This window comes from Lactuca sativa, chromosome 4 (assembly GCF_002870075.4).
Source record: "Lactuca sativa cultivar Salinas chromosome 4, Lsat_Salinas_v11, whole genome shotgun sequence".
In the NCBI taxonomy this organism is placed as follows: domain Eukaryota; kingdom Viridiplantae; phylum Streptophyta; class Magnoliopsida; order Asterales; family Asteraceae; genus Lactuca; species Lactuca sativa.
In genome coordinates, this window is record NC_056626.2 from 26,125,019 (window position 1) to 26,137,283 (window position 12,265).

At 34.1% G+C, this 12,265-nt stretch overlaps 1 protein-coding gene across 2 annotated transcripts; it reads left to right on the forward strand.

Moving 5' to 3' along the window:
• Positions 1-9,194: 9,194 nt before the first annotated feature.
• On the forward strand, positions 9,195-11,151 carry LOC111894479 (uncharacterized). Of its 2 annotated transcripts, XM_023890557.3 has the most exons (5): positions 9,195-9,777; positions 10,094-10,162; positions 10,242-10,348; positions 10,754-10,777; positions 10,874-11,151. In XM_023890557.3, the coding sequence occupies exons 1-3, from the start codon at positions 9,286-9,288 to the stop codon at positions 10,245-10,247; spliced, it is 567 nt and encodes a 188-aa protein (XP_023746325.1). In that variant the 5' UTR covers positions 9,195-9,285; the 3' UTR covers positions 10,248-10,348; positions 10,754-10,777; positions 10,874-11,151. The 2 variants fall into 2 exon arrangements, with proteins under 2 accessions (XP_023746325.1, XP_023746323.1); XM_023890555.3 differs by lacking the exon at positions 10,754-10,777 and having other exon boundaries at positions 9,196-9,777.
• The last annotated feature ends 1,114 nt before the right edge of the window (positions 11,152-12,265 follow it).

Genomic DNA, 12,265 nt, shown 5'->3' on the forward strand with positions numbered 1-12,265 from the left:
CAAAGAACCACTCCTTCAAATCATGGTTTCTCAAATTCTGGATTTCCAAACCAAACTGGAATCCACTATCAGATGAGTTTCAGACCTAACAATCTTCCTGATTTGTTTGAAATGATGAGACTAAGACCTGTTCCAACCAACCCATTCATGTATCAGAATAGTAATTACCCTATGAATTCTATTATTGGCCAATATTGTGGTTTTAATCCGTCCATAGGAGGGAACCACATGTTTGGGGGAAACTTTAGGTTTCCAGTGATCAATCGGTTTGGGGGAAATACCCGGTTTCTCATGTTTGATCAATTTGTAATGCCTGTGAACTTTGGATCTCCTTCTCTAGGAATTCCTACCCAGTTCACGAACTAACCATCTTTCTCATAGACCAAACCTCAAAAGAAGACCTTAAAGAAAGCCAAAACCAAGGTCTCTAAAAACCAAGCAAAACCCAAAGAGGTTGATGCAAAACAAGAAAAGATTGTCCCAACTCCAACAATTCAAAAGAAAGCTAACACTAAAGGACCCAAAAAAATATGGTTACCTAAACCTTCTCTCTAAAAGAAGACTTTTATATCAGGGTACCACATGACGATACATGGTACATTGATACTCCAGGCACATGACAAGGCACAAAGGTTACCTTAGTGATTTTAAGATCACAACATCGGGTCAGTATGTTACTTTCAGAAACAACACGAAGGGAGAAGTTATGGGACATGGAAACATATCAAACGAGAACTTTACCGTTAAACATGTAGCGTACGTAGATGGTCTTAAGAATAACCTTGTCAGTGTTGCACAACTATGTGACAATGATCATGAAGTTTTGTTCACCAAAACCAAGAGTTTGATTATGGATACCAACAAGCGCATCCTTGTTGATTCCCCACGAAATGGGAACATGTATCATCTTGATATTGAACTAATTAAGGGAACCCCAGATTGTCTTCTTTCTAAAGTTGCTTCTGACATCAGTTGGTTGTGGCATAGAAGGCTATCTCATCTCAACTTTGCTTATATCAAGAAAATCATTGGAAAGGATCTTGTGAGAGGACTACCATTGTTAAAACTTTACAATGATATAATTTGTGCTGCCTGTGAACAAGGAAAAATTTCCAAATCACCGCACAGAAGTATAACAGAACACAGTGTATCTGAACCTCTTCAGCTTATACATATCGATATGTGTGGTCCCAATACAATTCCTAGCTTAAATGGTAAGAAATACATCCTTGTGATTGTTGATGATCACACCAAATTCACTTGGGTTTACTTTTTGTGAAACAAATCTGAAACCACCAATGAGTTGATTAACTTCATTCGCTACATAAAAGTTGGGGTAGGCAAGCCACTTAGAAGGTTGAGAAGTGACAATGGTGGCGAATTCAAGAACAACACCTTAGATAGCTTTCTTGTATCCAAAGGCATCAAGCACAACTTTTTTGCACCCTACACTCCACAACAGAATGGTGTGGTTGAAAGGAAGAACCGGACACTATGTGAAACTGCTCGATGTATGTTGATCTTCGCAAACCTACCACAATACTTATGGGCCGAAAGCCATTGCAGCCATCTGTTTCACTCAAAACAAATCCCTGATCAACAAAAAGCTTGAAGTTACCCCTTATGAAACAATGAACAAAAGGAATCCCAACGTCAAATTCTTTCACGTTTTTTTGTTTTCGTTGCTACATCAAGAACAATAGGGATAAACTAGGAAAATTCTCACCCAAGGATGATGAAGGTATCTTTCTTGGATATTACCTTCATGTTGCGGCCTATAGAGTTTTGAACAAGAGAACCAGGGTGATAGAGGAAAGTAGTGATGTCATATTTGATGAAAGTTATGTGAGGGTTCTGGATCTAAACCACTTTGGTCCTTAAATGCTAGTACCTTTTGATAAAATGAACCAATCATCACCTGTTAATACATCTAGTCTAGTCCGTTCTATTGAAGTAGATTTCGAATTCCTCTTTCCAACTCAACCCTTAGCCCTAGAATCAGAAAAGCTCACACAATCATCTTCTCCTGATGTCTCTCAACCTCATCAACCATCAAAAGACTCCAGTTCCACCAAAGCTCGGGTTGAGGGGGAACCATCTTCAAATGATTCTATTCCTAAAAGTCTTTTAGAATCTTCTAAATCATCTACCCTAACCTCCCATCATCAATTTGGTCCAATCATAAATCTAGTCACTACATCTTTTGAGGGGGAACCACCTTTGGATGGTTCAACTCTTAAAGGTATTTTACAATCCTCCCAAACATCTAGTCCATGGTTTCAAGGGGAACCCTACTCGACTGATTCCAGTCCTTCAAGTTTCTTCACATCCACTCCATCTGTTGAATTCAAGCATGCAACAATTGAGGGGGAACCACCTGTTTCAGGTAGTTTCAGACTTTTTCAAGATGATATTTTTGAAGGAAAATTCACTTCTGACTACCCAACTCATCCAAAAGAACAATATGAGATAGTTTGCACTCTTCAAATTCTTAAGGAAACTTGTCTCACAAAATGGACAAATGATCATCCAACCGAACAAATCATAGGTGATCTAGATTCTGAAAGATCTAGTATGCCCAAGAGTCATTATAGAATGATATTGCTAATAATATATGATCCTATAGGGTCACATCTTATAGCAAGTTACCATCAATTGATTATTTATAAGTATAATTTGGTTATTAATAAATATATGAACACTTGTATTTAATTGGAAAATTATTATTTCATGGAAATAATATTTTACTAATTGGGAATTTATTATTTGTGGAAATAATATTTATTGGAGAAATAACAACTTATAAAATATATCATAAAGTATGATTATTTATAAGTTATATATAATTATATCTTAATAAAATAGCTAGAGTTTATTTATATATAAAAGGTGTTTTTATATATAAAGGAGATATTCATACATATATGACTAGTTATACGTTATATAAATATTAGAAACACTTTATATAAATGATAGGTTTTTATATAAAGTTTGTATACTTATATAAACACTTAACTAGCCATTAATAAAGTAAAAGTGACTTCTTTTTGTCTCCTAAAGCACCATGGCCAAAAATTCATAGGTGCATAGCTAAGTGATATCTTTTGCTTATTTTATTCAAGCAATTGTCCTTTGAGACCATGCTTTGACTAGCTTAAAGGTATGGTCCTCTCTTGCTTTTTTTTCTAAGCATATATGCATGTGTATGAAGAGTTTTGAAGTTAGTTTTTTCTCTCTTTTTCTCCTATTTTCTTCTTGTTTTGGATCCCAAAAGTTGTAAGCTACATGAGCTTACAAGGGCTGCCAAATTTCGAGATTTTGGCTTTCCTTTCTACTCCATTCTCTTGCAAATTGGTGTTAGATTTATGTCCCTTTGTTGGTTCACCTTTGAACATATATTTGGTATATATTTCAAAGGCTTATGAACAACAAATTACAAGTGTATACTAGCGTATTTTGATGGTTCTACTCTTGCTTGGTGGATACTTCTAGAGAGCTCTTAATTTAGAGCTTAATGCCATCTTTATCAACTTCCAACCTCCCATGAGGATCAAAGTCTTCAAAGTTTGTTATGATTTCTCTTTTATGGTTGTTTTAATCTTTCTAAGTCTTGCAAAAGATCCTCGGTGGGTTAAAATGGTTTTAGTTTATTCAACAATTTTAAAGCTTCTGTTGCCGTTTTTACCGTTTGTAAAACCGAATTTTTAAATAAAACCCAACATATTCTGGAGTAGTGACTCGTTTAACAACCAAGAATGAATGTCTATACACAAGCTTTCTATCCATGATAGAGCCCAAAAGAATCAAAGAGGCTCTACAAGATGCAAATTAGGTGAAAGCAATGCAAGAAGAGTTAGCTGAATTTGAACGCAACAATGTGTGGGACTTAGTGCCAACATTAGAAGGAGTATCAGTTGTTGGTTCAAGATGGTTCTATAGAAACAAGAGTGAGGAAGATGGAGTCATCATCGGGAACAAAGCTAGACTGGTTGTCAAAGGCTACTCGCAACGAGAAGGCATAGACTACGATGAAACCTTTGCACCTATTGCTAGAATAGAAGCAGTTCCCTATAGATATTTGAAAATTCTTTTAACTACCACGAGATGTGATTCCTTTGGATTGGCTTGAAAGCGTGCATACAGACATGTTGAAAACATGATGTCTTGTCGACTAGTTGTAAGGTACAGTAATGAGCCAATCATTCCTCTATAGTGCTTCTGATCTACATATTTCCCATAAAGGTTTGAATCACGATTGTAGGATGTAGACATCGGTGTCTTTGCAGTTGATGCGTTCTCCATGGAATATCTCTTCAATAGGTTTTTTGATATACTTCTCTTGACCAATAAAAATTCCCTTATGAGATTAACGAACTTGTAGACCAAGTAAATGTAACACCCCCTCTGGCACGTATCACAATATTGTCCGCTTTGGGCTACTCAGCACGAGGACTTCCCAGGGGGTCACCCATCCTGGTACTACTCCCGCCCGAGCACGCTTAACTACAGAGTTCTTATGGGATTTGCTGCCCTCACGACTTTAAAACACGTTGTGATATGGAAGGTATCCACACCCCTTATAAGGCATGCTTAGTTCTCCTTCCCAGCCAATGTGGGATCAGATCTAACCCACTTTCACCCCCTATTATAGGGTTCGACGTCCCCGTCGAACACATCGACCCGTGCCCTGGCTCTGATGCCATTTGTAACACCCCCTCTGGCACGTATCACAATATTGTCCGCTTTGGGCTACTCAGCACGAGGACTTCCCAAGGGGTCACCCATCCTGGTACTACTCCCGCCCGAGCACGCTTAACTGCAAAGTTCTTATGGGATCTGCTGCCCTCACGGCTTTAAAACACGTTGTGATATGGAAGGTATCCACACCCCTTATAAGGCATGCTCAGTTCTCCTTCCCAGCCGATGTGGGATCAGATCTAACCCACTTTAAAAAGGTCATATTGATATGAGGTATCACTTCCTAAAGGATAATATTCAAAAAGGTCATATTGAGCTTCATTCTGTTCCTACAGATGAAGAGACTGCAAATGTGTTCACAAAAGTTGATTTAGGCCCATAATGAGTTTTGGGCCTCAGTTAGGAGTTTGGGCCATATTGGGATTTTTAAGCCATTGGGTTGGCCCCCGGTTTTTAGGCCAAGTGAGAAAAAGGTAAATTGGTGTTTCAACCTAAGAGTTGGACATATGAATGAGATTCCTAGTTATGGGTTATGGCCCAAATATTAATTAGGATTTTATGTGACTGATTAGCACGAGGATTATTCGGATCAACAGTTCAAGCGTCTATCTGATTTTTAGCGGTTTGAGGTGAGTTTCCTCACTGTGCTTGACGGGTTGAAGGCACCAATGTTGGACCATGGTTTATTGTGATTAGGGTGCTAGTTGTCTGTGTGAATCTTGCACGTGTAGTATGTGATATGTATACCGGACAGGGTATGATGCCAGGCGGGGCCTGATGAGTGTATTGTATGCTAATTGTCTTAGTGATTATTACATGTGTTTATGTGTCTATATGTATACTGGGTGGGGCCCGATGCCAGGCGGGGCCTAATGAATGTGATGAGGTGGGACCCATATCATATTATTGACATATATGTTCCGAGCGGGGCTCGATGTCGGGCAGTGCCCGATGGTTGTTGGGCATGCTCCATTGTATGTTTGATATGTATCGTATGTAGTATCTTGGGGAACTCACTAAGTTTTGTGCTTACGGTTTTCAGTTTATGTTTCAGGTACTTCCGAATCGAAAGGGGAAGAGCTCAGGATGATCGCATCACACACACACCATGTTGTTCCGCATTTTATTTGACTATGATTTATTTGGATGATTTTGACATACTCTGATTTCATTATGGTTTTATGAAAAAAATTTGGGTGATGATTTTATTATTATAAAAATTAAAATTTTTGGTCTTAAATGTTGGGATGTTACAGACTGAATCTTCATCTTCTTCACAGTTTTGATCTTCATCTTTATTTGTTTCTTAAATATCCTCATCCTCAATCCAGTCGAATATAGGTTTATTATGGTGGTCCACATACACATTCATTCTCTTCCTATTAACATATGCCATATCCACAAATTCTTTGTAGTCACCATTGTTGTTCAGTATACGAATGCCCTGACTCAACGAATCTTGTGGAAGACAAAAGTACACATCTTTGCATCTCATTCTGGTGAGCCTATCAATGAAAATAATGAACTCTAAGTACCCAAACCCACTAAATTCAACGTCTCAAAGTGATGCTCATTCAGGATCAAAGTAGACTAAGGATTTGGTGCAAACGTCCCATTATAGTGGACGTCCACTATAATGAAGTTACGGTAGCTTCGAGTTAATGTATATGACATTCTTCAGAGATGAAATTGTCTATAACCAACCATACTTGTATAATGTATACGTTTCAATAAGTTCAAGGATAAGTACAGGACCAAAAATAATTTAATGACCGAATAAAAAAACAAATCGAAGAAAAAGTCACAAACAAAGATACTGAGTACAACCGATTATAGACTAGATGACCATTTTCAAAAGCTATCGATTTTTAGTATATTTTTAAGAATACACGCGGTCATTTTTGGAAACTTCTTTATGCCCTAAATCAAAATTAAGTATTTAAAAAAATGATTATTATGTGACCAAGTTTATTTATTTATTGGGATAATGACTTGAAAGGGTAATGAATTTTTGACTTTGTTCACATTTAGTCACTAAACTTTTTTTCATTATGTATTTGCCACTGAACTATTGAAACTGTTCACATTTTACCCTTATGACCGGTAACAACCGGTCATAAGGGTAAAATGTGAACAATTTCAATAATTCAGTGGCAAATAGATAACGAATAAAAGGCGAGTGACTAAATATGAACAAAGTTGAAAGTTCGTTTTCCTCTCAAATTATCCTAATATTATATACCCCGAAAAAGGTATAAAAAACGAATTATTTCACCATGCTCCTTAAGTTGTTCTTAACTATTTCTAGTTATTAAGGGCTACCCAAAAAGTATTTTGTTTTTAGTTCATAAAGTTATTGACCTTAGACACCTAATCTAACATTATTGGCTACCAATAGGGTGTTTTGATTCTATCTGAATATCGATGCTCAACTTCATGTTTGAGCTGATGCAAGTTAGCTTGAAATCTATATGAAGACGACATTTTAATGTAAATCTAGTGGTTATTGATAACATATTTTGAAATTGATGTTGCTGCTTAGTTTCATTAAAGAATCAACTTCTTTTCCTCTCTCAGATGTTGTTGGTTAGTTCGTTGGACAGTTTCAGTTTATATTTGACTTTGTGTGTTTCCTATACAAAATTGGTCAAGAAAAGCTATTTTGTGTATGTTTAAAGTAAAAATATCATATTGTTCTTAATCGTTTTTTCTTCTTTAATAAAAATAAAATGTTTTAAACTCACAGACAAATTAATATTATACCATTTTATTTTTAAAATACAATCATTCAAAATGAAAAAAATTAAAATAACAAATTTCTAACTAACGAGGGAAAATTCATATAATAACTTTTTACATACATGGCTACTTTTGAAACTATAATATAATATAGACCATTTATGTATCTATATACTTGACCGTATGTATGTGTTTGACCATATGTATGTTTTCAACTGTATGTATGTATATATTAACACGAGTTACATAAGAAAAATTAAAAAGAATAATAATATTAAAAATACTTCTAAATGTATGTTGTGTGTAATATGAAAATTTCAATATCCTTTTTAACAGTAAATATATAAATATGATGTATGTCAATACATGGAGTATAACAACATATATAATGTATCAATGTATGTATGTATTCTTTTATAAACAACGTATATGGTTTAATGTATGCCAATATGTTGCATAATTTTATAAACAAAATTCATACAAATATTAGGATAATTTTTATACATATAATATTGCATAGTTTTATGGTTTAATGTATGTCAATATGTTGCATAATTTTATAAACAAAATTCATACAAATATTAGGATAATTTTTATACATATAATATTGCATAGTTTTATGGTTTAATGTATGCCAATATGTTGCATAATTTTATAAACAAAATTCATACAAATATTAGGATAATTTTTATACATATAATATTGCATAATTTTATAACATAAAACTTATACATATAATATTGGTTTCGTTTTTATACATTTTTCGGGGTATAATATTATGATAATTTGAGAGAGAAACGAACTTTCAACTTTATTAACATTTAGTCACTAAACTTCCTTTCATTATCTATTTGCCACTGAACTATTGAAACTGTTCACATTTTACTGTTATGACCGACTGTTACCAGTTATAAGGGTAAAATATGAACAATTTCAATAGGTCAGTGACAATCAGATAATGAAAGAAAGTTTAGTGACTAAATATGAACAAAATCGAAAGTTGATTACCCTTTCAAGCAGTGTTTTAAAAATCGGTTTGAACCGGCCGGTCGAACCGGTTGGACCGGGAACCGGAGGAGTGAGAGGTTCAACTATCACCGGTTTTATATTGATTTCTGAACTGGATTGAACCGGCCGGTTTTTAGAAAAACCCGTTGAACCGGTCAAAATAAACCGGTTGAATCGGTTAAACCGAATAAAAACAATGAAAAAGAATCATTTACATAATAAACTTTCATGATTTTTTTCAAATCTATTTAGTTTTTCTCTAAATAAAAACGTATGACAAATATTATAATTTTTTTTTATATGTTTATATTCATCTAAAAATATATTTTGTTTCGGTATTATATTTTATTTTTCTTTTTAACGTATATGGATTAATGTAAAACACTAAAACTTATGATTATGTGTTATTTTAGTGTATTTGGATTCATCTACAATTTATTTTTATGTGTATTTTTAATGTTTGAACTTGTAAACATCAAATTTATGATTTATATATGTATGTATGTGTAGGAACATAGAAAAAAAAAATTAAAAACATGAAAAATATAGAAACTGGTTCATCCGGCGGTCGAACCGGTTAAACCGGTTGAACCGGAAACTGGTCACCATACCGGTTCAACTAAAATACCGGTTTTTAAAACATTGCTTTCAAGTCATTAGCCCTTATTTATTTATATTTATTTATTATTATGGTAATTGAGGATTTATTAGATTATGTTTATCGTTAGTTGCGCTGTAAAAACTTGGGGACAAAGCGACGAAAGTGTATAAAGTTGAACGAACCCCAATAAGAATGAAGATGCATCAATCCATCCATTAATCCATTGTAAAATTAAGGGTATGATGCTGGAACAATCGGAATCCAAACCTTTCAGCAATTCCACGATGCCGTGTTCCAAATTCACAACCAAACTCAATCTTTCTAAATGCACTATCAACAATGGGATTTCACTGCAAGTCGCCGATGATGATTCTGCCGTCGAGGAGCATTTGGAGTGCTGGCCACCAACTACGGCGGTGGTTGATAGATTGGTACTCCAACTGAAGGCTAAATATGGCGACATGGAAGCGAATTGGGAAAAGACAATACTCAATTTCAAGAAAGAGCTTGATGCCGAGGAGGAACAATTGAAACCGAAGTTGACTTTAACTTCGGATGTAGTCGATAATAGCGAAGATGGTGATGGATTTCAGAGAAGAGATAGGGCTAGAGCTAAATTCTCCGTTCCGCTTTCACGTCGGGAGATGGAGAAAGACTTCGAGGATATGGGAGAGCGGCGGCTACCACGGAAGCCGAAGAAGCGACCTAAATCTGTACAAAATCAATTGGATGTAAGTATTTCAGAGCCAACACTTTACAGGACCAAATTCGTTATGGATTTGATACGCATTTCATACTAATTCGTAGTTACTGAATTTAATATAACATCTAGCCACCTGTTCTTCATGAAATATTGAGATTTCGTTACTAATAAACTACAATCCATCATTCTTCTTATGAAATGTCAATCATCATAGATTATAATTGCAGTTCTATAAGAACATTCACATAGTTTTAGGATCTACTATTGACTCAGTGGCTTGGGATTTTTCTGTATGATTGTCATCAACATCTAATAACTTTTGTTCCTTCAAATATCATTTGCAGACTCTATTTCCTGGCTTGTGGTTAACAGAGATAAATGCTGATCTTTATAGAGTTCCTGATACAAAAAAGGTACGCCATTGTTTCTTTCAGAATCTTTCAAGTTCAGTGTATTTATTTTCTGAATCTTATTTTCTTTCCTTCAAAACAGAGGTAGTGATGATAAACATGTCCTGGAGCTTGAAGGATTTTTCCATAATTGTTGACAAATTGCCCAAATAAACTGGAATATTTTACCATAACTGGGAAACATCATATGTAAGTATATGTATATTTTTTCTTGTTTAGAATCATACACTTTTGTATATTGTTTCTTTTTGGATATTTGTAGAAGGCATCTAATTTAAGTCCCCAATATTTTCCTAATCAGTTTTTGTAGATGAATAAATATCCATTTGTTAATCTTGGACTTTAAAAAGTAAATCTTTTGCAATCCAAAGTCAAATATGGACTCATTTTTTGGATGGATGTAGTAAATAACATTAGATATTTGTAAGAATTGAAGAACACATAGTCTTGAAACTAATACGTTTCTACTTTTCTAAAAAAAAAAAGACTAATATGCCCCCATAACAAAATCAGGAAACACATATAGTTAAGGTTATGAAACCTGGAAATTCCCATTTCTCATCTAATCCCATACTCTCATGATTTTGGGTGCAGGGCATTTTTGTAATTTGCTAAAGGGTTTGCAATGATCTTATCTTAACACATCATCACATCCTTTAAATGGTCTTTTTAGTTTTTATTGATCAAAGTTTCATATGCATGACTCTTTTGCAGTTGATAGGAGCATAAAAAATTGACAACTTTTGTGTCCCTTCAGTGAACCTCACTACATGTATAGCAATATGATGGTGGATTTTGGAGAGGGCCAAGGGCAAAATGGTCAAATGGAACCAGTCTTTTTTCCAGGCTTCTCATCCATCATTTATGAATTTCTTTTGATTCTTTCAATACCTTTGAAGTGATATTATAATTTGTAGATATTAGTAAATTCTAATTAGGTTTTTAATTTTGTTAAAAACCCTTGAAATTTATATGACTTTTCATTAGAAAAAGCTTCAAATTTAGAATTGAACTAAAAGCAAGATTACATATTATTTTATAGACAACTCAGCGTGACTTTTTGCAAGTGTATAGAATATATTGACACTAGAAATATCACTAAGAATGGGAATATTGGTTATTCTTTGGGGAAATTAGGGTTAGTGCTAATTTATGCTTAAACAATCCAAATAAGAACAATTTGCATTAAAGTAATTAAATTTAGATAAATGCCCTTATGAAAACACATTGTTAAACTGAATTAAAAGTGCATTTGCATTTCTCCATTTGGAGAAGATTTGATCTTTACTTCGAGGTAAAATGACTTGACAGTTGTATTTTTTGGCGACTATCCTTCAAAAAATAGTCATAGGGAGGTTAATGTGGATTGGGTTTTCTGTTACATCAACCCATGAACGAGCCAATAACATTTCTTCTTCAAGGGACCAAATACCAGTCATTTTTAGTGAGGAGATTTTGAAAAAAAAAGGAAAATAAGAGGATTCAGAAAGTAGATTGAAAAAGATTTGAATGTGATGATGAATAAAGATTGATTTTTGTATTTATTGTGAAAGATAAAGTGTTTAAAATTTGAAATTTTGAAAAAAAACGGTTATATTTTGAAAAGGAGGTATAATTTTGAAAATGGCTTGTTTTTTGAAAATGAGAAAGTGGAATAAATGGTAATATATATATATATATATATATATATATATATATATATATATATATATATATATATATATATATATATATCAGTACACTTCTACCGAGTTTCCTCACCGAGCCAAGGTCGCCAAACGCACGACCCGGTGTTTGCCGAAGTACGCCGAACTATGTTGATGTCCACTCCATCGAGTCTTAGAGATGGTAACAATGACAAGTATATCGGGGCCCACCCAGAACATGGAACGGGGGGTTTTCAACTGAAATTGGAGATTTTTTCTCCTTACAAGTTTATGAATAAAAACAATATAAATTGAAACTCTAAATCATGAATGTCTCCAATCATAAACAATGACATTTAAGTTACAATTTACAATCACTTTTTGAAATAAAACATATAAAAAAGTCTTCAAACATAAACAAAACCTCTAATCATCAACTTTGATTTCCAACTTTAGCATT

Bases quoted from the DNA above. Each gene is read 5' to 3' on its own strand.
- LOC111894479 (XM_023890557.3), top strand. From the start codon at position 9,286: ATGATGCTGGAACAATCGGAATCCAAACCTTTCAGCAATTCCACGATG. The intron at 9,778-10,093 runs GTAAGTATTTCA...TATCATTTGCAG, and splicing joins CTGTACAAAATCAATTGGAT to ACTCTATTTCCTGGCTTGTG.